Source organism: Arvicola amphibius, chromosome 2, assembly GCF_903992535.2.
Source record: "Arvicola amphibius chromosome 2, mArvAmp1.2, whole genome shotgun sequence".
NCBI classification, from domain to species: domain Eukaryota; kingdom Metazoa; phylum Chordata; class Mammalia; order Rodentia; family Cricetidae; genus Arvicola; species Arvicola amphibius.
The window spans coordinates 63,701,960-63,729,094 of NC_052048.2; the positions used below are offsets into that span (position 1 = coordinate 63,701,960).

Consider the following 27,135-nt stretch of genomic DNA (forward strand, 5'->3'; position numbering starts at 1 on the left):
GAGTTCATCGTGACTCCTGCACGATGACAGCGTGCAGATTGATGAAGCATCCTATTAGAAAGGAGGCAACCATGCTTAGTCACTACATAGTAACCCGTCACATGTCACACTGTACACTTACATATGTTTTTCCATTACTGGCCTTTCAGATGGGTTCAGGTCTTTCAAAAAGTAAGTTACATTTTAATTTAGTGAGTGTTTGAGGTGGTGGAGGGATACACATACACATAAAAGGAGTGCAGAGTTGGCTTAGTGGTTTAAGAGCACTTGTTGCTTTTGCAGAGGACCTAGATTTAATTCCCAGCACCCACATAGCTGCTCACAACCATCTCTTAACTCCAGGCCCAGGGGTTCCAATGCCTTTTTCTGACCTCTGAGGGCATGAGGCACACAGGATGCACATACAAACAATGTAGGCAAAGCACTTGTATACATAAAATAGTAAAATAAATATATCTAAAAAACTTTTTTTTTTTTGGTTTTTCAAGACTGAGTTCTCTTTGTAACCCTGACTGTCCAAGAACTTACTCTAAAGACCAGGCTGGCCTTGAACTCAGAGAGCTGCTGAAGGCTGGAATTAAAGACCTGTACCACCATTTTCCGCCTTTACACAAAGGATTTTTATATAAGGACACAACCCCATTCCAGCTCTGTCAGGAACTCCTTTTTGCCTACCAGGAGCCCCAAATTGTCAGTGTTATGGGGAAAGGTGACTCCCAGTGTGAAGCGGTTGACATATGCTCTGAGGCATATATGTATGTCCACTGCATGTGTGGACAAGGGCTCTGAGCCTGTGGCAGCAATGTTAACCACCTTGACCCACCTTTCTTGTGCCTTCACCCGAACGACTGGTCTTGACATGCATTGCCCTGTGTGTGGCACTGAGAATGAGGACAAGACCCTGCTCTCATTCTGGAATCGTGAGCCAGCTTCCCCTTTGGAGACCTTTAGGGTTTTCTTTATTTGCTTCTTGTTAGGAAGTCTCAAAGCCTTATCTTTGGATGTGGTGCTTTCTTTGTTCTTTGTTCAATGTGCTGCATACTTTGAGGCCTTTTGCATTGGGCTGGTAGCTTTCAGTTTAAGAAAACTTTCTTGTATTGCTTCTTTTACAATTTCTTGCTGTGTTCTCTCTTTCCTTCTCTTTCTCTTATTTTATTTATTTATTTATTTATTTATTTATTTATTTGAGGCAGGTTTTTACACTGTAGCCTTTGTTGACTGGAAACTCACAACATAGCCCAGGCTGGTCTTGAATTTGTAGTAATCCTCCTGTCTCTGCCTCCTGAGATTATAGGTATGCACTGTCAAGCTCAGTTTCATTTTTTTCTTTTTAAAGTAATTCAGGTTATTATTATTATTACTACTATTATTATTTTAATTGGTTATTTGAGACAGGGTTTCTCTATGTAGCTTGATGTCCTGGAACTTAATCTATAGACTAAAGTGGTCTCAAACTAAGATCCGCCTGCCTCTGCCTCCTGAGTGTTGGAATTAAAGGCGTGCACTGCATTGCCAGGTGACGCAACTTATTTTTTGGAGACTTTTTTTATGTAGTTCATGCTGGCCTTGAACTCTGACCAGTCCTTTAGTTTCAATCTTCAGAACACTATTCCAAGCATGCACAACCAGTCTCTTAGTTAATATTTTTAAATATTTTATTTTTTAAACATTTATTTTTTTATCTTATTAAAACTGTTTTTGCTGGGCATGGTGGTACACACTTTTAATCCCAGAACTCAGGAGGCTGAAGCAGGCAGATCTGTGAGTTCAGGGCCAGCCTGGTGTACAAGGGGAATTCCAGGACAGCTGAGGCTGTTACAGAGAAACCTTGTCTAAGAAAAAAAAATCCTCTGTGTAGCTAGGCACAGTCGGCACACAACAGGAGGCTGTGGCAGGAGTATAACGGGCTCAAGGTCAGCCTTGGTTACGGTGAGATGCTGTTCAATGTGGGTGAGAGTAAGCTTCTCGTCCAAATATACAGAATTAACTTACCACAAGATTTGATGGCAGTAAGCTTGTTTTATTGGGAAGGGACTTTTATTGCCTTTTGTGACAAGGTCTTACTATATAGCCTAGACTGGTCTCTAAATTAGGATCCTCCAGCCTCAGCTCCCTGAGTACTGAGATTAAGGAATGAGCATGACATTTGGTTTCTCAGCCTTTAGGTCTTTAAAGATCAAGGTCCCAGTCACTGTCCCCAGATCCAGACAGGGATCTTGGAGCAGGAAGACCTGAGACAGAAAAAAAAAGAGACAGAGAGAAGTTATGGACTCTGACTCCAATCCAAGCCAGTCCGGTAAGACACTAGGTGGACCACAGACATCCTCTGTGCTTGGCCTGAAGGTCACATGCAGCAGCAGAGACTGCCGGAGTGAGAGGCTGCAGGGAGCTATCTCATCCCATGTGGCTATTTTCGTACTGCCTGAATCTTTTATAAGGAACATCTATCAGTGCTGTAATAGGAAGGTGAAATACAAGGCTTGAGTTTCTATCTTCCTCTTCAGCTTCCAGGGCCACCAAAAGGGGTGGCTCTCAGGACTTCCCCAGATAAAGGCAGGGGTCTCATAGCCCAGGTTGAGACTTGACCTTCTCCCCTATGGTCACTGCCCCATCTCATACTGCTCCCAGGAAATTCAAATCTCTCTCTGGGAGGCCAGGTTGGAAGAACTGCTTTGCCCAATGTGATGGTTAATATTAACTGTTGATCAGAATGATGGCAAGTTACCTAGTGAGTCTCAGGGATCATCTGTTGGGCTCATTGATACGGGAAGGCATGCCTTAGCTGAAGACACTGCATCAGGGAAAGCGGATAAGCATTACATTTGTTGCTCACTGCTTCCTGACTGCAGAGACAATGTGACCAACTGCCTCACATTCTTGCCAGGATGACCTCACTACCACAATGGACTGTACCTCCAACTGTGACCTAAAACGTACCTTTTCTTCCTCCAGTTGCTTCAGTGAGGGTATTTTATAACAGCCAAGGGAAGGAAGTAGTTAAGATCCTCAGCATTTCTCAGATTCCCTAGTCCAGAGAAGTCTGGGGTTGAAAACGCCTTGGGATACAGAAAATCATTACTCCTGTCCCTCACCAAGCTCACTTGACACCTCTCTGGTCATCAATTCAGGTACCTTGAGTACCCTGGGGACTTGGCCAGAGCTTGGCCTTCCACCAGAGAGGTGACCCTAATCTTGATGAGATAACAAGAATATTCACCAAAATTCTTGCTTCCTCATTCCTGGAGTAGATAAGTCCTCAAATATACCCCACCCAGACCTGCCAGGCACCAAACTACTGCATGCCTAGGGCAAAGGCGGCCACAGACACTGCCTAACTGGGCTGACGCAGTTGGACACACCCCACAGAACCAACAGTAAATGCGCTATGAGCAGCAACGCCCTACAGACTGAGGCTCCCAAAGCTCTGTCCATGCCAAGGTGGCCACAAACAGTCATGACTTGCCATGTAATTCTCTCCTTGTCTCCAGGACTAGACAGGAAAGACAGGGTACTCTCCTTTCCCCTCCTTGCCCTTCCCAGGTCTGCCCTGAAAACCTCAAGGCTCACTCTGATGCCTGACCATTACTCTCATTCAGGGTTGAGACCCAGCCAAAATCCATTAGGATTTGGCTAAATCTTCAACAAAGCCTGGACACTGGCTTTGTTGGACAAGGCCAGATCTATAGTCAAGGCCCCAACTAGCTAAGCATCATAGTGCAGAGTCAGTTAATCGCTCCCTCTAGAGACACCAAGACTTTCCCTAGTATAAAGTCCGGACTGGAAGTAATACTATGATAGATTGGTAGGGGCACTTCAGATGACTACACTCAGCCTTAGTGGGAACACGATGGATAGTCCCTGCCTTATCTCCATCAATTTGCCAAGTCAGAGACCAAATTTCCCTCCACACATTTCATTTTCAAAAACACTCAGGTGGGACCAGAGGAACCCTTTGTTGCTCTAGGCCCGGCCAAGTCAAGATATGCTTTCCTGTCGCTGTCTCCAGCTTATTTGTTTTTTAGACAAGGGTCTAGTGATATTACCCAAAGTGGCCTCAAATTCTCAGTCCTCCTGCCTCAGCTAACCAATGCTGGACATATATATCTGTGAGCCACCACTCCCAACAGGACATGCTGTTTTTTTAAATATTTATTTATTTATTATGTATACAATATTCTGTCTGTGTGTTTGCCTGCAGGCCAGAAGAGGGCACCAGACCCCATTACAGATGATTGTGAGCCACCATGTGGTTGCTGGGAATTGAACTCAGGACCTTTGGAAGAGCAGGCAATGCTCTTAACCTCTGAGCCATTTCTCCAGCCCAGGACATGCTGTTTTTGTTTGGGTTGCTGTTCCTGGACGTAGGCCTCATGCACTCTAAGCAAGTGTTACCACTGAGCTATACTACACCTCGGCCTTTATTTGTTTGTTTTTAGTTTTTGTGTATGGGTGTTTTACTTGCACATATGTCTGTGTACCAGGTGTGTGCCTGGTGTCTTTGGAGGCCAGAGGAGCATGTCAAATTCTGCAACTAGTGTTACAGATGGCTGTGAGCCACCATGTAGGTACTGGTAAGTGAATCCAGGTCCTCCAGAAGAGCAGCCAGTGCCCTCGATTACCAAGTCATTTCTCCAGCCCTCATTTTTAAAATAAGGTTTCACTAAATTGACCCAGCTGACCTTGAACTTGCCCTGTAACCCAGGCTGGCCTTGAACTCTGATCCATCTTTCTTAGTAGGTCTATGCCACCTGGCCTAGCCAAGACATACGTCTTGTGAGATGACTGACCCTAGATGTGCCCATCCCTCTCCAGGAAGCAACCCGCCAAAAGATACACACTTCGGGTAGAAACCAGCCTCATAAAGCACTTCCTACAAGCTAAGTATGCTAAGATGTGGCCTCTTTTTCCCCAAAACCACTTCTGAAATGCCACAGGAAGAACAGTGACCCCACTTGATCCATGACCCCCTAACATATAACTGGTCCTCAAAGCACAGGTTCCTCAGTCCCTGTAGTTTGTCATTATCCACATACCTGTACCCCAAAATGCCATACACAATGTACTTCAAGTTAATACAAGTCAGTGGTATAAGTAGAACAGACAAGTTAGTGCTTTTCATACTGCAGAAAAGCCCTTGGCTGTGGGCTGGGTCTTTGGCTAGCTCAGTCAGTAAAGCCCTTGCCACGCAAATGTAAGGACGTGAATTCAAACCCCGCAACCCATATAAAGCTGGGCATACTAACACACATCCAGAGCCCAGTGCTCCCATAAGGAGAAAGGAGGTGCTAGGTGGTGGTGGCGCAAAACTTCAGATCTCTGTTAGTTTGAGGTCAGCCTGGTCTACAGAGCAAGTTTCAGGACAGCCAGGTCCTGGAGAAATCCTGTTTCAAAAACAAAACAAACAAACAAACAAACAAACAAACAAAAAGCACTGGCTTCATGCCTGGCACTGGTGGAGGAAACATGAGAATCTTCAGAATCCCTTGGACCGCCTAGCCTGGCGTAAGCAGTAGCAAACAGCAAAGAGACCTTGACTCGATCAAGATGAAAGGTGAGCATTGACACCTGAGGGTGTTCTCTGACCTCCACACATGTGCCAAGGCATGCATTCTCATGCACACACATTATACACATATATCAAAATTAGAAGACGGAATGCCTAAGATCTTTTCAAAAGGCTCCCTGTCTGCCCAGTTCAGTGGTGAGCCGGCTATTGCTATCTGGAGCCCATTTGTGTGAAGAGATGCAGACAAGTGGGCCAGACTATAACCAGAGTTAACCTCCTGAGGAATTTGCCACACTGCTTGCTGCTCTCTGCCCCTGGGATCATGGGGAAGAATGTGACCTGAGAGCTGAGTCCCAAGTCTACAACGTGACCACTAGACTTTGTTAAGGAGATAGGCTTGGGGAGGAGACTCAGAGGAAGGTTCTTGGAAAGTTCCCCCAAAGCTTAGGCCTGGCCTCCATGGCTCTGTGCAGAAGGCTGTTTGTTTCCACAAGTTTGTTTCTGTTTTCTTTTGAGACAAGATATGGTGTAGCACAGGCTGGCCACCAGTGTGGTGCGCAGTTAAGGATGACCTTGAACTTCTAATCCTCTCTACCTCCCCCGAGTGTTAGGACTTTCATATGTGGATTACTCAGCTTTATGCAGTGCTGGGAAGGGAACCCAGGGCCTCATGTGTGCTAAGCAGGCACTCTGCCACCAAATGATCTACAGTCCCAGCTTCAGCAAGGTTTAGATGGGACGTGGTTGGGTCCGACCTCTCATTCCCTCTGTGATCTCTCAGGGCTAGGTCCTGGGATCTTGTGACCTCTGTGAAGGGGCCTGGTCTTCACACCCACCCACTATGAGATGCCAATACAGACCCAGAAGGTACCCAGATCAGGAAAGGAAGAGGCTGGATGCTGACCTCTAGCCCATCACTTGGCCCTGAAAAGCCACTGAGCTCAACACTGTTTCTCTACCAAGCACAGCCCCTCACTATACTAAGCACACAGCACACTGAAATACCCTGATCCCCTAAGACAATCCTGAATTATAAAAACATGTAGGGGGTAAAGTATGTGACCTTAACTGCTGGGCCATCTCTCTAGACCCTCTAACTAAAACATACTCCAAAATAGGTTTGTGTGTGTGACACTGTAACAGCATAGTGGCAATATATAAATGTTTGTCACACACATAAAAGTTGTTTCCTATCGATTGACAGCTGTTTAAAGCATACCCACCACTGCTCTGACCTACATAGCAATGAGAGCAGAACCAGATCACTGGACTCATAGGCCTAAAGAGTATGTCTTTTCCTGTGTTGACTACTGTCTTCAACATCCATGGTGTATACGGCTTGTAAACTGTTTATTTAGAGTCCTGACTCTGAGAAAAAAAGAGGCCTGTGGGCTTCAGAGGCTAAATAGGCCCATGCCCAAGGAAGACTGTGAATGCCCAGGAAGGGAGCTCAGCAGAGGACCAGCCTCCCTATCCAGCATAACCTCTAGGCTGAGGGGTTCCAGCAGAAGGCATGCACCTCTGTCACTTCCCACCAAGGAGCACGTAGGGCCTGGAGTCAGCAAGAAGTCAGTCAACGGCCCTCAGGGTCCCCAGCATCACACCATGGCCATGGTGATCAGCTTGGTCTTCAAACACCCTGAGTGCCAATGAAGGCGACGGAAGGAGGGGGGGTAGAGAAGGAAACCAGGCAGGGCACCTGCCTCCTAGGGAGAAGCTATTGACCATGTGACTAACATCATACATTCCTGCTTCCTATTAAAAGCAGTTAAAAGCACTAGCCAGGCAATGGTGACACATGCCTTTAATCCCAGCACTTGAGAGGCAGAGGCAGACAGATCTCATTTAAGGTTAGCCTGGTCTACAGATCAAATTCCAGGACAGTCAGAGCTACACAGAGAACCTCTATCTCAAAAACAAAAACAAATCACTAGTTTTTTTTCTGGGAATGGTAGCACATGCCTTTAATCCCACACTTAAGAAGCAGAGGGAGTCTCTGGAAGTTCGAGACCAGCCTGGTCTACAAGAGCTAGCTCCAGGACAGGCTCTAAAGCTGCAGAGAAACCCTGTCTCGAAAAACCAAAAAAAAAAAAAAAAAAAAAAAAAAAAGAAGCAGAGGGAGGTGGATCCCTGGGTTCAAGGCCAGCTTGGTCTAGTGGCAAGTCCCAAGACAGACCTATATAATAAAGAAATGCTGCCTCAAAAGCAAAACAAAAAAGAGATGGAACAGATTCCAGACACTCCCTCCATCCTGTCTCCTACACTCTAGCTGCACAGAATGATGTCCAGCTGCTGGTGACCTTAGAAGGCACTAGAATATCTAAGTAGTAGGTTGACTAAAGGGGAGACTCCACCTGCACAGCTTTGGAGAGGTCATGCTGGGATGGGGCTTTGAGGGAAGGCAGCTATATATACTGTATATAATTCCTCGGTGTACTCATAGCACGCTCCTGTAAGCCCAGTGAGCCACTGGCTTGCCAAGCTGCACTTGGACAGACATCTGCTGGACTGGTGAGTAGGTGCGACTGAGGTGTTCACAGGTGAGCACAAGGTTCAGGAGTTGGAGAGCATCGTTAGGAGTTTGGGGCCAGCCATAAAACAAGAGAAAGGCTAAACTCCTAACCTCTACAAGGGTCTAAGGTAACCCCATCATAGGTCCTTAGTAGGACAAAAAAGAATGGGAATGAATCAGGATCATCTAAATGCTGCAGAGTATTCTGGAGCCATATTTCAGGTGCTGTGTGAAAGCACAGTAATGCCAGTCACAGCAGCTCCGTGACAACCCCCCCCCCCCAGTTAAAATCTCTTCATGGCTATTGGTTGTCTATCTTCTCTCCAGACTTTTCCAGCATTCTCTCTCTCTCTCTTTCCCATACATCATCGGGTAGAGGAAGTGGACCGCCTGTGGCCCTGAAAGTAGATTTCCATGATGGCATTCAACATAATTCTACATCCCCAGATACAAGAATTCTAGACATGAGTCCTCCCTGTGTGGGTGTGGGCTTCCTGCATGAACTCAGGAGCTCAGACTCAGCAGCGGGCTCTCCACTGTTGCTCTGCTCCCTGTTGTATGACTGGGGATGATGTGAACAGACGTCTGTTCACTCCAGGTTGGCACACTGCACACATGCCAGCATCATCCCTCCCAGAGATATAGTGGTCCTGCCAGCAACAGTCTACCCAGCCAGGTCTCCACCCAAATATTCCAGGGACAAGAACAGTGTCCTATGGAACTCACACCCTGGTGGGGAAATGAGAGGCAAATAAATAAAGGAAGATGACAGTCATCACAGGAAAGCACGGTATAAAGGAGTTGAGAAGGGCCAGGGGACTTGAGAAGGGCCCTAAGATCAGCTTCTTACATTGGGCTTGAAGGATGGGGAAGGGAAAGGGAGGGTAGAAGACATTCCAGATAGAAAGAACAGCAAGTACAGGCACTGGGCTGGGCTGCAAAGGGCAGACTGGAGGGTAGACTGGGGGTAGACTGGAGGCAGACTGGGGGGTAGACTGGGATAGACTGGGGGGTAGACTGGAGGCAGACTGGGGGGTAGACTGGGAGGTAGACTGGAAGCATACTGGGGTGCAGACTAGGGGTAGACTGGGGGGTAGATTGGAGGCAGATTGGGAATAGACCAGGACAGACTGGGGAGCAAACTGAAGGCAGCCTGAAGCATAAACTGGGGGTTGGATTGGGGGTTAGCTTGGAGGACAGATTAGGAGCAGACTGGAGGATAGACTGGGGGCAGATGGGGGCAGACAGGAGCCAGCTTCCACCACACAAAGGAACTAGGACTTTCTTTTCTTGTTTTCATATTTTTTAAGATCTATTTTATTATTTATGTGTAGCATCTGTGTATGAGTTTGTGCACATGAATTCAAGTGTCCATGAAGACAGAACAGGGTATTGGATCTCCTGGAGCTGGAAATAGAGGTGGTTGTAAGACACTGATTGCAGGTGCTTGGGACTAAACTTGGTCCCCTAGAAGAGCAATATGTACTTTTAGTCACTGACAGAGCCATTCCTCCAGTCTGTTATTTGATTTTTGAACCAGTTTTATGCTGTAGTGTAGGCTAGCCTGGAACTCTCAGCAGTCCTCTTCCCTTGGCCTCACTAAGCGCTGAGATTAGAGGTGTCTGGAGAGCTGTGGCTTTATTGTGAACCCTGGAATGCTAGAGGGTATGACTAGGACAGAACTGATGGACACTGGTGTAGCAGATAGAGGATCTCATGGAAGGATTGCACAGAAAGAAAACACAGAGAGGCAAACGTGGGGTCAGCACAACCATGGCAAATCCCAAGACTGGCTGATCCCCGAACACCTTATATTTTAACAGCAATTTCTGATCATAAATCAATTAAGTATCAGCAGCTAACTGTCTTAAAACATTAGGTAAAAACAAACATAATCCTAGGCCAGAGGGAAGGCTCAGAAGGCGAAAGGGCCTGAGTTTGATCCAAGGGATCTACACGGTGGAAGGAGAGAACCCATTCTAGAAAGTTGTCCTCTGACCTCAGCATGTGCCATGGTATTTACACACTCATATACACCCACATAAATAAATTTAAAAAAAAAAAAAAAAGAAGGAAAGAAAGAAGAGAAAATCCTGGGCCATTGAGCTGTTCAATCCCCGGGACCCCCATTGGGCAGGAGAACCGACTCCAGTTGTTCTCTGACCTCTGCATATACACTGGAGCACACGGTACCTGCTCACAGAGGGCATCAGAACACAATAGCAAGTAAAGGTAACAACTGTAAGAAACAATTCTGGGAAGATGAGCACAGTAGTGCATGCCTGTAATCCCAGCATTTGTGGAGGGGAGGCTGGAGGATTAGGATTTCAAGGTCATTCTTGCCAACATGGCAAGTTTAAGAACAGCATGAGCTATACAGAGGCCTTGTCTCAAACAGGGAAGCAGGAGGGACAAGGGCTTCCTCGGGGGACCTTCTTGGTGCCCTGGCAGCACAACTCCATGCTGGATTCTCCCAGCAATTGACAGCAGACACCAATGCTCATTCACCGCTTCTCTCCCACAGCCCAGGCTGTCACCTGTGTGGGTGTGGATGGGAAGTGTCCACAAAAAGCTAATGTGATGCAAGCTTGTTTCTCTTTTTTTGTTCTTTTGTTTTGTTTTGTTTTTGTTTGTTTTTGCTTTTCGAGACAGGGTTTCTCTGTAGCTTTGGAGTCTGTCCTGAAACTAGCTCTTGTAGACCAGATCGGCCTGCTTCTGCCTCCCTAGTGCTGGGATTAAAGGCATGCGCCACCACTGCCCAGTGATCTTGGATAGATTTTTTTTTTTTAGGATTTGTAGTTTTATTATGAAATTGTTATTGTTTATACAAGAAAATTAAATGAGAATATTCATAAAATGATAAAATTTGAAAATTAATATTAATAAAATGGATGTCACGTAAAACAAAAGCTTTTCTATTATTACAAAAACGATTAAGCATAGAATGACTTAAATAGACTATAATATTTGAGATAATAAACAATGCAATAATTCTACTAGCAGATTTATTTATATCTTTTTGGCTTGGTAGATTTTAAAGGTTATTTGCCTCTTCAAAATGAAGTGATAAAATAGATTTTAAAATGAGAAAGCACAGTTGGAGTCCGGAGACAACCAGGAGACACCCCCATCTCCTCTGCCTTCTCCCTCCATCTTTTGCCTTCTCTCATCTCCACAGAGCAGTCAGTGTAGACAGGAGTTGGGGGCTCTCAGGCCAACCCATGCTCCTAACTCCCACAATTTACTCTTTGACTTGGTTTCTATACTTAAACTACAAGCCAGACATAATCCCAGGACGCGATTAAGCCTTTTATCAGACCCAAAGACTAATCTTATCATCTCCTCTGGCATCATGCCAGACCTGGCAGCCACAACCCTTGGAGGAGACCCAGACTAGCACTCACTGGTTAACCCTGTGGTTACCCCTGTGCCACTTCACACCCCAGCCAGGTTTAGCCTCCACCCCCACTTCCTTCGTATAAACATCTCCTCTAACACTTGTCCCACTGCCTGAAGCTCCAAAGGTCTGCATGTCAGCTGGCCTCAGAAGGGGCTGGGAGCCCCATGCTATAAAAATGCCAGAAGGCAAGTCTAACCACCAAGCAACAAGGGCAGATATTCAGGGTGCAGGGCCCAGAGCAACGGCAGTGGAAAGTGCACTGGACTCGAGGTAAGGAACCTGTCCAACACTAACAAGCCCTGAAACCTTGGACAGGTCATTCCATGTTCTGAGACCCTAGTCGTCCGTGTCTGTGGAAATAGGGGTCACTCTGCTACCCTCAGCAGGGAGTAAAATGAGATAATTCCAGAAAAGCATGCTGAGAAATAGGCCAACCACATATAAAAGCTTTGGGTTTATTGTCTATGGAAGGCCTTTTACCAGGCTTCTGGGGTGCTGATCTCTCTTGCTCCAGGAACCTTAGCCAAGTTGTGACTGTCCTTCTCGGAAGCCTCTGTTTGAACCCCAGCATAGATAGACACCAATTAGAATCGTCCTCGTGTAGGAAAGTGAAGCAGGGTCAGTGGTGCAGAGCTGCATTCGAGAATGTTGCACGTGGGCAAAACAGGGAGGGAGGAGAAAATATGCGGTTCACTTGCTTGTAATGCAGGAAGTTTGAAAGCTCACCCCAGAGCTGGAAAAACCTGCTGCCTCTGAGAAAGGGAGCAGGTGACTCAGGGTGGGGGGCAAGATGTACCCAAACTCTGCTCAGCTCCCCTTCCTGCCTCCCCATACTTCTGAAGTGGTCCCTTCCCTGCCTTCTCATCACCAGGCCGCAACAGGTCTCTTCTGCATCCCCCAGGAAGCCAAGCATGGTTCCTCTAGTCCTGGGAACACATCTTTTCCTGACTCTCCTCTGGGGATGTCTGCTGACTGTGGGCAAAACCTTCCTGAGAAGTTTCCTCACAAGCACACTGCTGTCCCTCTCCTGAAGGGGCAACCCATTTTCCTTCCGTCATTTCCTCCCCAGCATTGCCTAGGCACAGTGGTTACAGGGGAACCTCAGGAAAGGCTTCCCAGATATTGAAAAAGTGGGAAACAAACAGCAAATGGCTGCATCTCTGAGAGGAAGAACAGGAGGGCTAGCAGCCTTCTGTCACCTCAAATAGGCATACCTTGGGAGAAGCTGGGGAAATTCAGAGGGGCCATCCAAGTCTGAGCAGTAGCCCAGGCCTCACTCACCGCGCCCCCATTGTGATTCACTAGGTAGCAGCAACATTCAACCCCTGGGATGAACATGACCAGCTAGAACCACAGACACCCATAAATTGCTTAGCTCATAAACTCAGGGCTCTGCCAGGAGAAACAGGTCCCCAAGGCCAACCCCAAGATCTGGAGATCTATATGGGAGAGTGAGAGGAAGCCTCAACCAGGCCCCTCCCAAACATTATACACATATATCAAAATTAGAAGACGGAATGCCTAAGATCTTTTCAAAAGGCTCCCTGTCTGCCCAGTTCAGTGGTGAGCCGGCTATTGCTATCTGGAGCCCATTTGTGTGAAGAGATGCAGACAAGTGGGCCAGACTATAACCAGAGTTAACCTCCTGAGGAATTTGCCACACTGCTTGCTGCTCTCTGCCCCTGGGATCATGGGGAAGAATGTGACCTGAGAGCTGAGTCCCAAGTCTACAACGTGACCACTAGACTTTGTTAAGGAGATAGGCTTGGGGAGGAGACTCAGAGGAAGGTTCTTGGAAAGTTCCCCCAAAGCTTAGGCCTGGCCTCCATGGCTCTGTGCAGAAGGCTGTTTGTTTCCACAAGTTTGTTTCTGTTTTCTTTTGAGACAAGATATGGTGTAGCACAGGCTGGCCACCAGTGTGGTGCGCAGTTAAGGATGACCTTGAACTTCTAATCCTCTCTACCTCCCCCGAGTGTTAGGACTTTCATATGTGGATTACTCAGCTTTATGCAGTGCTGGGAAGGGAACCCAGGGCCTCATGTGTGCTAAGCAGGCACTCTGCCACCAAATGATCTACAGTCCCAGCTTCAGCAAGGTTTAGATGGGACGTGGTTGGGTCCGACCTCTCATTCCCTCTGTGATCTCTCAGGGCTAGGTCCTGGGATCTTGTGACCTCTGTGAAGGGGCCTGGTCTTCACACCCACCCACTATGAGATGCCAATACAGACCCAGAAGGTACCCAGATCAGGAAAGGAAGAGGCTGGATGCTGACCTCTAGCCCATCACTTGGCCCTGAAAAGCCACTGAGCTCAACACTGTTTCTCTACCAAGCACAGCCCCTCACTATACTAAGCACACAGCACACTGAAATACCCTGATCCCCTAAGACAATCCTGAATTATAAAAACATGTAGGGGGTAAAGTATGTGACCTTAACTGCTGGGCCATCTCTCTAGACCCTCTAACTAAAACATACTCCAAATAGGTTTGTGTGTGTGACACTGTAACAGCATAGTGGCAATATATAAATGTTTGTCACACACATAAAAGTTGTTTCCTATCGATTGACAGCTGTTTAAAGCATACCCACCACTGCTCTGACCTACATAGCAATGAGAGCAGAACCAGATCACTGGACTCATAGGCCTAAAGAGTATGTCTTTTCCTGTGTTGACTACTGTCTTCAACATCCATGGTGTATACGGCTTGTAAACTGTTTATTTAGAGTCCTGACTCTGAGAAAAAAAGAGGCCTGTGGGCTTCAGAGGCTAAATAGGCCCATGCCCAAGGAAGACTGTGAATGCCCAGGAAGGGAGCTCAGCAGAGGACCAGCCTCCCTATCCAGCATAACCTCTAGGCTGAGGGGTTCCAGCAGAAGGCATGCACCTCTGTCACTTCCCACCAAGGAGCACGTAGGGCCTGGAGTCAGCAAGAAGTCAGTCAACGGCCCTCAGGGTCCCCAGCATCACACCATGGCCATGGTGATCAGCTTGGTCTTCAAACACCCTGAGTGCCAATGAAGGCGACGGAAGGAGGGGGGGGTAGAGAAGGAAACCAGGCAGGGCACCTGCCTCCTAGGGAGAAGCTATTGACCATGTGACTAACATCATACATTCCTGCTTCCTATTAAAAGCAGTTAAAAGCACTAGCCAGGCAATGGTGACACATGCCTTTAATCCCAGCACTTGAGAGGCAGAGGCAGACAGATCTCATTTAAGGTTAGCCTGGTCTACAGATCAAATTCCAGGACAGTCAGAGCTACACAGAGAACCTCTATCTCAAAAACAAAAACAAATCACTAGTTTTTTTTCTGGGAATGGTAGCACATGCCTTTAATCCCACACTTAAGAAGCAGAGGGAGTCTCTGGAAGTTCGAGACCAGCCTGGTCTACAAGAGCTAGCTCCAGGACAGGCTCTAAAGCTGCAGAGAAACCCTGTCTCGAAAAACCAAAAAAAAAAAAAAAAAAAAAAAAAAAGAAGCAGAGGGAGGTGGATCCCTGGGTTCAAGGCCAGCTTGGTCTAGTGGCAAGTCCCAAGACAGACCTATATAATAAAGAAATGCTGCCTCAAAAGCAAAACAAAAAAGAGATGGAACAGATTCCAGACACTCCCTCCATCCTGTCTCCTACACTCTAGCTGCACAGAATGATGTCCAGCTGCTGGTGACCTTAGAAGGCACTAGAATATCTAAGTAGTAGGTTGACTAAAGGGGAGACTCCACCTGCACAGCTTTGGAGAGGTCATGCTGGGATGGGGCTTTGAGGGAAGGCAGCTATATATACTGTATATAATTCCTCGGTGTACTCATAGCACGCTCCTGTAAGCCCAGTGAGCCACTGGCTTGCCAAGCTGCACTTGGACAGACATCTGCTGGACTGGTGAGTAGGTGCGACTGAGGTGTTCACAGGTGAGCACAAGGTTCAGGAGTTGGAGAGCATCGTTAGGAGTTTGGGGCCAGCCATAAAACAAGAGAAAGGCTAAACTCCTAACCTCTACAAGGGTCTAAGGTAACCCCATCATAGGTCCTTAGTAGGACAAAAAAGAATGGGAATGAATCAGGATCATCTAAATGCTGCAGAGTATTCTGGAGCCATATTTCAGGTGCTGTGTGAAAGCACAGTAATGCCAGTCACAGCAGCTCCGTGACAACCCCCCCCCCCAGTTAAAATCTCTTCATGGCTATTGGTTGTCTATCTTCTCTCCAGACTTTTCCAGCATTCTCTCTCTCTCTCTTTCCCATACATCATCGGGTAGAGGAAGTGGACCGCCTGTGGCCCTGAAAGTAGATTTCCATGATGGCATTCAACATAATTCTACATCCCCAGATACAAGAATTCTAGACATGAGTCCTCCCTGTGTGGGTGTGGGCTTCCTGCATGAACTCAGGAGCTCAGACTCAGCAGCGGGCTCTCCACTGTTGCTCTGCTCCCTGTTGTATGACTGGGGATGATGTGAACAGACGTCTGTTCACTCCAGGTTGGCACACTGCACACATGCCAGCATCATCCCTCCCAGAGATATAGTGGTCCTGCCAGCAACAGTCTACCCAGCCAGGTCTCCACCCAAATATTCCAGGGACAAGAACAGTGTCCTATGGAACTCACACCCTGGTGGGGAAATGAGAGGCAAATAAATAAAGGAAGATGACAGTCATCACAGGAAAGCACGGTATAAAGGAGTTGAGAAGGGCCAGGGGACTTGAGAAGGGCCCTAAGATCAGCTTCTTACATTGGGCTTGAAGGATGGGGAAGGGAAAGGGAGGGTAGAAGACATTCCAGATAGAAAGAACAGCAAGTACAGGCACTGGGCTGGGCTGCAAAGGGCAGACTGGAGGGTAGACTGGGGGTAGACTGGAGGCAGACTGGGGGGTAGACTGGGATAGACTGGGGGGTAGACTGAGGCAGACTGGGGGGTAGACTGGGAGGTAGACTGGAAGCATACTGGGGTGCAGACTAGGGGTAGACTGGGGGGTAGATTGGAGGCAGATTGGGAATAGACCAGGACAGACTGGGGAGCAAACTGAAGGCAGCCTGAAGCATAAACTGGGGGTTGGATTGGGGGTTAGCTTGGAGGACAGATTAGGAGCAGACTGGAGGATAGACTGGGGGCAGATGGGGGCAGACAGGAGCCAGCTTCCACCACACAAAGGAACTAGGACTTTCTTTTCTTGTTTTCATATTTTTTAAGATCTATTTTATTATTTATGTGTAGCATCTGTGTATGAGTTTGTGCACATGAATTCAAGTGTCCATGAAGACAGAACAGGGTATTGGATCTCCTGGAGCTGGAAATAGAGGTGGTTGTAAGACACTGATTGCAGGTGCTTGGGACTAAACTTGGTCCCCTAGAAGAGCAATATGTACTTTTAGTCACTGACAGAGCCATTCCTCCAGTCTGTTATTTGATTTTTGAACCAGTTTTATGCTGTAGTGTAGGCTAGCCTGGAACTCTCAGCAGTCCTCTTCCCTTGGCCTCACTAAGCGCTGAGATTAGAGGTGTCTGGAGAGCTGTGGCTTTATTGTGAACCCTGGAATGCTAGAGGGTATGACTAGGACAGAACTGATGGACACTGGTGTAGCAGATAGAGGATCTCATGGAAGGATTGCACAGAAAGAAAACACAGAGAGGCAAACGTGGGGTCAGCACAACCATGGCAAATCCCAAGACTGGCTGATCCCCGAACACCTTATATTTTAACAGCAATTTCTGATCATAAATCAATTAAGTATCAGCAGCTAACTGTCTTAAAACATTAGGTAAAAACAAACATAATCCTAGGCCAGAGGGAAGGCTCAGAAGGCGAAAGGGCCTGAGTTTGATCCAAGGGATCTACACGGTGGAAGGAGAGAACCCATTCTAGAAAGTTGTCCTCTGACCTCAGCATGTGCCATGGTATTTACACACTCATATACACCCACATAAATAAATTTAAAAAAAAAAAAAAAAGAAGGAAAGAAAGAAGAGAAAATCCTGGGCCATTGAGCTGTTCAATCCCCGGGACCCCCATTGGGCAGGAGAACCGACTCCAGTTGTTCTCTGACCTCTGCATATACACTGGAGCACACGGTACCTGCTCACAGAGGGCATCAGAACACAATAGCAAGTAAAGGTAACAACTGTAAGAAACAATTCTGGGAAGATGAGCACAGTAGTGCATGCCTGTAATCCCAGCATTTGTGGAGGGGAGGCTGGAGGATTAGGATTTCAAGGTCATTCTTGCCAACATGGCAAGTTTAAGAACAGCATGAGCTATACAGAGGCCTTGTCTCAAACAGGGAAGCAGGAGGGACAAGGGCTTCCTCGGGGGACCTTCTTGGTGCCCTGGCAGCACAACTCCATGCTGGATTCTCCCAGCAATTGACAGCAGACACCAATGCTCATTCACCGCTTCTCTCCCACAGCCCAGGCTGTCACCTGTGTGGGTGTGGATGGGAAGTGTCCACAAAAAGCTAATGTGATGCAAGCTTGTTCTCTTTTTTGTTCTTTTGTTTTGTTTTGTTTTTGTTTGTTTTTGCTTTTCGAGACAGGGTTTCTCTGTAGCTTTGGAGTCTGTCCTGAAACTAGCTCTTGTAGACCAGATCGGCCTGCTTCTGCCTCCCTAGTGCTGGGATTAAAGGCATGCGCCACCACTGCCCAGTGATCTTGGATAGATTTTTTTTTTTAGGATTTGTAGTTTTATTATGAAATTGTTATTGTTTATACAAGAAAATTAAATGAGAATATTCATAAAATGATAAAATTTGAAAATTAATATTAATAAAATGGATGTCACGTAAAACAAAAGCTTTTCTATTATTACAAAAACGATTAAGCATAGAATGACTTAAATAGACTATAATATTTGAGATAATAAACAATGCAATAATTCTACTAGCAGATTTATTTATATCTTTTTGGCTTGGTAGATTTTAAAGGTTATTTGCCTCTTCAAAATGAAGTGATAAAATAGATTTTAAAATGAGAAAGCACAGTTGGAGTCCGGAGACAACCAGGAGACACCCCCATCTCCTCTGCCTTCTCCCTCCATCTTTGCCTTCTCTCATCTCCACAGAGCAGTCAGTGTAGACAGGAGTTGGGGGCTCTCAGGCCAACCCATGCTCCTAACTCCCACAATTTACTCTTTGACTTGGTTTCTATACTTAAACTACAAGCCAGACATAATCCCAGGACGCGATTAAGCCTTTTATCAGACCCAAAGACTAATCTTATCATCTCCTCTGGCATCATGCCAGACCTGGCAGCCACAACCCTTGGAGGAGACCCAGACTAGCACTCACTGGTTAACCCTGTGGTTACCCCTGTGCCACTTCACACCCCAGCCAGGTTTAGCCTCCACCCCCACTTCCTTCGTATAAACATCTCCTCTAACACTTGTCCCACTGCCTGAAGCTCCAAAGGTCTGCATGTCAGCTGGCCTCAGAAGGGGCTGGGAGCCCCATGCTATAAAAATGCCAGAAGGCAAGTCTAACCACCAAGCAACAAGGGCAGATATTCAGGGTGCAGGGCCCAGAGCAACGGCAGTGGAAAGTGCACTGGACTCGAGGTAAGGAACCTGTCCAACACTAACAAGCCCTGAAACCTTGGACAGGTCATTCCATGTTCTGAGACCCTAGTCGTCCGTGTCTGTGGAAATAGGGGTCACTCTGCTACCCTCAGCAGGGAGTAAAATGAGATAATTCCAGAAAAGCATGCTGAGAAATAGGCCAACCACATATAAAAGCTTTGGGTTTATTGTCTATGGAAGGCCTTTTACCAGGCTTCTGGGGTGCTGATCTCTCTTGCTCCAGGAACCTTAGCCAAGTTGTGACTGTCCTTCTCGGAAGCCTCTGTTTGAACCCCAGCATAGATAGACACCAATTAGAATCGTCCTCGTGTAGGAAAGTGAAGCAGGGTCAGTGGTGCAGAGCTGCATTCGAGAATGTTGCACGTGGGCAAACAGGGAGGGAGGAGAAAATATGCGGTTCACTTGCTTGTAATGCAGGAAGTTTGAAAGCTCACCCCAGAGCTGGAAAAACCTGCTGCCTCTGAGAAAGGGAGCAGGTGACTCAGGGTGGGGGGCAAGATGTACCCAAACTCTGCTCAGCTCCCCTTCCTGCCTCCCCATACTTCTGAAGTGGTCCCTTCCCTGCCTTCTCATCACCAGGCCGCAACAGGTCTCTTCTGCATCCCCCAGGAAGCCAAGCATGGTTCCTCTAGTCCTGGGAACACATCTTTTCCTGACTCTCCTCTGGGGATGTCTGCTGACTGTGGGCAAAACCTTCCTGAGAAGTTTCCTCACAAGCACACTGCTGTCCCTCTCCTGAAGGGGCAACCCATTTTCCTTCCGTCATTTCCTCCCCAGCATTGCCTAGGCACAGTGGTTACAGGGGAACCTCAGGAAAGGCTTCCCAGATATTGAAAAAGTGGGAAACAAACAGCAAATGGCTGCATCTCTGAGAGGAAGAACAGGAGGGCTAGCAGCCTTCTGTCACCTCAAATAGGCATACCTTGGGAGAAGCTGGGGAAATTCAGAGGGGCCATCCAAGTCTGAGCAGTAGCCCAGGCCTCACTCACCGCGCCCCCATTGTGATTCACTAGGTAGCAGCAACATTCAACCCCTGGGATGAACATGACCAGCTAGAACCACAGACACCCATAAATTGCTTAGCTCATAAACTCAGGGCTCTGCCAGGAGAAACAGGTCCCCAAGGCCAACCCCAAGATCTGGAGATCTATATGGGAGAGTGAGAGGAAGCCTCAACCAGGCCCCTCCCAAACACCTGGACCTATGCAATGTGGGAGTGGGGGGAACGGGGGTGGACCAATGTTCCTATGGTGTGTGGTCAAGAGCCCAGCCAGGTTCAAGTCCTAATTCTGTCAAGTGTTGTGTCAAAGTCAATTCACCTCTGTGTGCCATGAAACAAGGTAACAGCAATGAAAGCTCACAAGCTTGCTCTGAGGTAACGGAAGTCTTAGAAGGGATTTAGTGACTGACACTCTAGAACAAAATGTCCATTAATGTGGGGCTGGGAGGCAGAGGCGCTCTGATGTCCACCCAACTGGTCTCTAGTATGTGTCGTCTCCTCAAGGAGACTGGCCTTGATTACAGCAGACCCAGCGGCCCATCTGCTCAGAACACATCCAGGATTCCTGTCTGGGCCCCTAAACATAGCTTTTAACCAAAGTGCTCCCTCCCAATGCAGAGAGATGTCCATGTCCCTACCTCTGGAGTTCCTCCCCTCTAGAGACCAGTCTTGAACTTTGCATGTGCTCCAGGGATGCCTCTAGAGGAAACTGCCCTCCAGAACTGCAGAGAATGCAGAGACCCCTCTGCCTCCCAACTCACAGAAGCCCCACAATGTGCACAGGACCCCAGATGCCAGCTCTTGCTCACTAGGAACTCTTCAGGCTGCCAGAGCTGATCAGACATCACAGAGAGCTACGCCCTCCCTGACTACTGGATAGCTCCTGGGTGCTCTTCTCCTTATCCCCAGCCAGTCTCCACATGTTCCAGCCTCCTCCAGCTCTGGGGTTGGAATTTCCTGAGTAAAAACCCACTGCGTAGGGAGGAGACCAAAGGTGAGGCTGAAGGGTAGTGCCCTGCTAGAGCTCCTCCCCACAACCGCTGGCTGAGGAGACACTGGGCCTAACCCCTGCAGGGCCTCGTGACCCTGTATCAGGACCCCTCGCATCCATAGGGCAGCCAGCTCAAAAGGAACAAAGTGACCAGTCTTTCAGTCCTGGGCTTCCAGGATCCCGCCTGAGCTCACACTCCAAACAGGGAAGTAAAGTGCGGGGGCTGATTTCCACAGAGCAACAGCCACCCCTGTCATTGTGTTAGTCATCTGTCCCCAACAGGGTGGGAAGGGCAAGGGAAACATCTGGAGAAGGCCAGACCAGCAGTTTAGCGGCAAAGAAAGCGCCACAGCGCCAGGGTGACTGCAATAACAAGGAGCGGCCAGCTGCAGCCTGGACAACACAGCAAGTTCCAGGTCAGCCTCAAGTATGCAGTGGAAACACCGTTGCAAAGAAAATAAAATTAAGCAAAACCAGGCCTCAAGGTCAACCAGGATAGTGGCTCTGCCGGCTTACACCTTGTCCCCATCTGCCCAGTATAGTCGGGAGGGGACAGACCTCCGGTAACTGCTTGGATCTGGCCCAGGGCCAGGGGCAGATTGAAAGGAAAGGGGAAGCCACTGTGCCGGGAAGGAGTTACACCTCCTCTGACCCCACCACCACCACCACGATGCTGCTCAAACAACACCAAATAGGGGTAGGCCACCAGACCACAATTGAGAGATGAAGCTTGTTCATCCTAATGACACCTTCTGAGTGTGGTCACACCCCTCCCCAGACTCCACTCCAGACCTGGGGTTCAAGCAGGGGCAGAAACAGGGGCCTCAGTGGGTCTCAGCTGCTTCTTGAAAACCAGGTCACACTTAGAAGTCAGTAGAGAGAAGGCTGTTGGGCTGTGGGATGAAAAGCTCCAGAGACCCCCAACAGTCAAGCTCTTGGGGGCAGAGGCAGGAGAACAGGGAGTTTAAATGGCCATAAGCAGCCAGGAAGACCCTCTGCCCTCAGACCTCCACACCCACGAGCTTCCCTGGGCCTGCTCTCTCCAAAAATTAAAAGGTAATTTAACAGTGGCATAGGCTGGGCAGGAACTGACTAAGCCTCTCAAGGGACGGTTAGCCTAGTCATGGTCACAGTTTTAGACTACAGGAGAGAAGACAACTGGTCCCAGCCGACAAACACACAGCCGTGGCTTTACCAGAGGACCAGCCCTATTTATTTCTGTGCCATAGACTTCAAGGCTGGGACCAGGTCAGGGTGAAGGCAAATGTAGGGCTCCACACAAGATGGTGCTATGTCTTCTCCTTTCCCAGTACAAACCAACCAATACTCTCAGGGGGCCAAAAGCATGTCTCCCCACCCAAAAATCTCTGTGATAGACTCCCGAACCTCATTCAAAAATTTTTGCCGCTTTCTCTTTCCTCTTCCAAGTTATTTGGGATCATTCCCCTGAGGTACGAGTCACATCCAAAGCAGGACGTCCAGAAAAGTTCAAGTGTTCCCATCTGACCCCAGGTAACAAAGAGAACTGTCATTATCCCATGTCCCATCTAGGTCCTAGGAGGCAGAATAGCAAGCCTGGCATTCTGGGACGGGGGCAGTGGTGGTAAAAAACAGAAGTGGGTAGCACCTTGGAATTGTCCCAGCTACACAACACTGGTGTCACGCAGGAAGATGGTGCTCCAGATGGGAAGTAGCTCTGATCAAATGTCATATGCACCATGTTTTTTGTTTGGAGAGCTTCCTCTCTGACGGGTGGAAATACAGCTCAGCAATACTGTGCTTGCCTAGCACACACCAGCCACAGAGTTCCATCCTTGGTCCGGGAGGGGTAAGAGTAGATTTCCTCTTGGGGTATTTCGAAAGCCTCTAGTAAAGCGTCTCACATTGAAGAGTGCCTCACAGAGAAGTAACTTTCCAGGGTCCCTGGGGTAGCTAAAGCCACAGCACAGGAAGCAAGATCCCACAGCAACTCCAACCCTACCTTTAAGAAAGCAGCATCTAGAATTACACCAAGCCTTCACAGATGGCATCATTCCAACCTATATAGCTGATCTCTATCATTATGACCCTTGCAGAGATGTGGCGAAAAGGTTAAGGAACCAACACTGTGCCAGCATACCTTCCTCCAGGGCATGGGCAGTGCCAAGCAAGGCTGACAGGGAAAGCTGCAGAGCCACTGGGTGACCTGAGCCTGGCTTAAGGAGCATGGATGCTTCCCAGGTGCAACTGAAGTTCTTGGGCCTCCAGAGGGCAGCTGGGAATTCTGACACTCGTCCTGTCACCACCCATGGTCATGAGGCTTTCCCAGACTTAAGAGTTCTGAGTTCTGGAGCAGGTCTTCCAAGGCCGAGGACTTCTTCCATGGTGTGGCCAACACGTCCTTTCATCATCTCTCCTATTCCCTGACACACACACACACACTCACACTCACACACACACTCACACACACACACACACACACTCACACACACACACACACACACACACACACGTGTGCCTGGGAACTGCATCTCATCTCCCACATCAACCCTGGAGAGGTATAAATTACCCCATTTTAAGGACTAGTAAACTGAGACACTCAGAGATGAGAAAGGGCTCTCTGCTCCATGCAACTTCTCAGCCACCTCCTCTCAAGTCAGATTCTCTAGCTACCAGGAGCCCACCACCTGCTCCCCCTACCCCTGCCTCCTAGAGCTAATGTGAATACGGTACTTTCCCACCAGTATCCAAAACTGAGGATGCTACCCTTAATCTCCGCTTTGCCACCTGGGCTTTGCACAGACTTCGCTGCCTCAGTGGCTCAGGCCAGGGTGACGTCAGGAAATGCCTCCAGGAGTGGCCATTAGAGACTTTGGGACATGGAGCAGGAGTGGCTGCCCTGGTTCTCTGTCAGTGAGCATGCTGTGAGGTCCAGGGACTAAAGGTACAGAGCAGGCCAACAGTGTGGACTTTTCCTTTGCCCGCCCTAAGTGCCCCCCTTCCCGCCCTCTCCAACTCTATAAATAAGCTGGGTCAGTGCATCAGCAGAAAGGCAGCCAGGTGGGCGTGAAGAAGGCTTGTGGAAAAGATGACTTCTGAAAGTAAATTAAGGCTCCCATTCAGATCAAGGGATAGCACGTCAAAGTCTCCCGGGAGCACTGTTCTTGGCACAAAACAGGCCCACCTGGACTTGCAGGCTGGGCCAGCTCCACAAAGTAAGATTCAAGGCCAAGAGAGAAGCAAGGACATGATTTGGAAAGAAAGGGGAAAAAAAAAAATCAAAGAAGCTTCCCTGCAAACTTGTTTGTTGTGTTGCTGTTTTTGTTTTTTGAGTCTGTTTGTTTTAATCTGTACCCTTAGTTCACCCTCCCCCTAAAACATATTCCATATGTAATTACCACCCTGGTTGGAATAGCCAAATGGCAAAAGGATAATGGGAATGGGAAAAGGAAGGAACTAAGAGGTCAAGGGAGAGCATTCCATCCCACACCCAGTACCTTGGTCTGCCTGGACCAGGGTGGAGGGAAAGGACACGAAAGAGAGAAGGAAAAGAACAAAACAGGGACCAAGTTGTGCCACGTGACTCCACACCCAGCAGTCAAACAGCAAGTCATGAGGGAAGGAGGTGAGCACGCCAGGGGAGGGGGATGAAGTCAGGTCACAGCCCTGCCTGGAATGTGCCCGGTTCTATCCCAGCCCAGTCACAGCAGGCCAGCCAGGAAAGCCCTTCCCTTTAGGGGGAAAAAATCATTCAAGGTCGGACCCTTTTTATATCCAAATCTTGTCTGTACCTGGCTCAAGGCTCACCCCTCTCCGGAGAGCAAGCCTTCCTTGATTTCCTCAAACCCAGCAAGGTTTTCCAGCAGCTCTCCCATTCCCTTACAGCCCCCACCCAGGAGGCTTAGAAATTAACTGCTCCAGCAAGCCACAGGAGGTGGTCAGCCCTGGAGACCAACTCTTCCAGATGAGCACAGGCTCTAACAGGAAAAGGTGCTCCAAGTCTTATGGCCTGTTTTTCTTTTTCTTTCTTTCTTTTTTCCTTTGGAGGGGGGTTTCAAGATTGGTTTTCTCTGTAGCTTTGGAGTCTGTCCTGGAACTAGCTCTTGAACTCAGAGATCTGCCTGCCTCTGCCTCCCAGAGTGCTGAGGAGATTAAGTGCATAAGCCTCCACTGCCCAGCACAGGGTTTTTCTGTGTAGCCCAGGCTGGCCTGGAACTCAAAGAGCTCAGCCTGTCTCTGCCCCCCAAGTGTTGAGGAAAAAACAAAACAAGTGTACCACCACTACTCAGGTAAGTCTTAGGTCTTGACTTTAGGAAGGCCAAACCTTGCCAAAATAAATGATTAAAACACACTATCCTTACAGCCCGGTTTTAGTGGCACACACCTTTGAGCCCAGCATTGGGGAAGCAGAGGCAGGATTTCTTTGAATTCAAGGGGAGCCTGATATACATAGCAAATTGCAGGACGGTCAGGGCTACAAAGAAAGACCCTGTCTCAAAACAAAACAAAATAACAACAAAAACCCCTCCAACCTTTCCAGGGAAAATATCCTGGAGAATGGCTGGGCATTTTAACCATGCCACTGCCTCACTGGAGGCAAGCTGACCCAGGTTTCCTTCCCACTCTAAGGAGGTCGACCAATTCTCTCAGTTCTGGTACCCTGGGCAGAGTCAGGGAGCATGTCTAGATGGTGAAGGGCATCCCTGTACATTCAAGAGGCATTTGTTCTGTGTAACCCCTAGGTTTTGCTGGGGTGTCTCCCTTCAATCTTGCCCTAGACGGTAACAACAACTCACCTTGCTGCGTCTACAAGGTGAGACAGTCCCTCCACTCACCTACAGGCTTGGACACCTCTTTGAGGACAGGAAGGCAGGCCCTGAAGCCCGAAACTTCCCTTCTTGAATTCTCAGTCTCAGAATCCCATTTCGAACTTTCTTTGGCCATGTACTCCTAACGCTTGGTCACTATGCCAACTCCATCAGGCCTTCCAGGCCCACCAGGCTGTTTGGGAGGCAGTCGGGGGGACCCCAAAATGACAAGTAACAACTAATGTGTCAGTTTATGTCCTAGAGCGCGAGGTTGGGGTCCCGATGTACCACCAACCCTGCTCGGTTAGGCCTTCAACCGTTCGGTACCCCCTCCCAGCGCCCCAGACTCACTGCGTGTGCTGGGCGCGGCCTGCGCGGAAGACCTCATCCAGAGCTACGGTGGCCCGGCCCAGAAACTTGTCCACACCGATGAGCGAGCGGTGCATGGTGGTGAGCACCAGCTCGCAGGCGGCGTTGGGGCCCGAGGCCCAGGGCGCAGGGGACCCATCTGCCTCCTGTGCCCGCAGTAGGCCGTCCAGGGCACCGGGCGGCAGCTCGAACGAGCACTCCTCGCACCATTCCGGGCAGCCTTGCGTCTTCTCCACCACCGAGGTGCTGTACTTCTCGCGGCCCACCTGGATCACCGTGTACGCGTCGCTGGTGCTGCCGGCGCCTGAGCTCTTACCCCTCAACCCGCTGGCCCGCAGCACAGTCACCTGGACGTGCGTGGGCAGCCAACGGGTGGACCCGGCCGCGGGCTCGGCGTCGCGCACCAGGGCCATATCTGACCCCGGGACCGAGTGACAGCCGCGGGATGTTGTTAAGAGCCGGCTCCCAGCGCTGCCTGCAGCGCACCGACCGCCTCAGCTGCCGGCTGGCCTGGGCCGAGAGGGCCGCCGCCTCCCTGCCGCCCCGCCTCCCGGGCGGCCGCCCGCCCAGCGACGTCACGCCCCGCCCGGCCCCCGCCCCCTGGCTCCACCAGCCTATAGCTGCTTTGGAGTTTTAGAAGCCCAGAGAGGGGCGCGGCCTCTGCAAAGATGTGGGCGGGGCACCCTCACTGGCCCAGCCCCTCTCGCCGACCCTCAAGCTAGTAATGCAGTACTAAAAGGTGACCCGAGCGGAAGGGGCACGGGCACGAATTTGAGGCGGGGATTGGGAGCTGGCCACGCCTTATTAACGACGGGATTCGCGTGTGCACGTGCGGATCTGCAAGAGAAGAAACGGAGGGGCAACGGGAAAAGACTGCTAAAAGCCTCTGCAGGGAGGTAGGCGTGACTACGCTTATGGCCCCGCCCCGTGTTGGCAGCGACCCTCAAGCTGGAAAACCCGACTTCTGCATTACTACTTGCCGCACTCTGCGTGGGCAGTCAGAGGT

The 27,135-nt window shown here is 49.0% G+C and overlaps 1 protein-coding gene across 3 annotated transcripts in view; it reads right to left on the reverse strand.

Annotated features, from left to right (window-relative positions):
- The window catches only part of Rab11fip5 (RAB11 family interacting protein 5), a 45,324-nt gene extending 18,693 nt beyond the window's left edge, over window positions 1–26,631 (reverse strand). For all 3 annotated transcript variants that reach the window (XM_038320999.1, XM_038320998.1, XM_038320997.1), the window contains exon 1: window positions 26,112–26,631. In XM_038320999.1, the coding sequence (XP_038176927.1) occupies window positions 26,112–26,542 (431 nt within the window). In that variant the 5' untranslated portion in view covers window positions 26,543–26,631. The remainder of the gene's footprint in view (window positions 1–26,111) is intronic.
- Window positions 26,632–27,135: the final 504 nt, after the last annotated feature.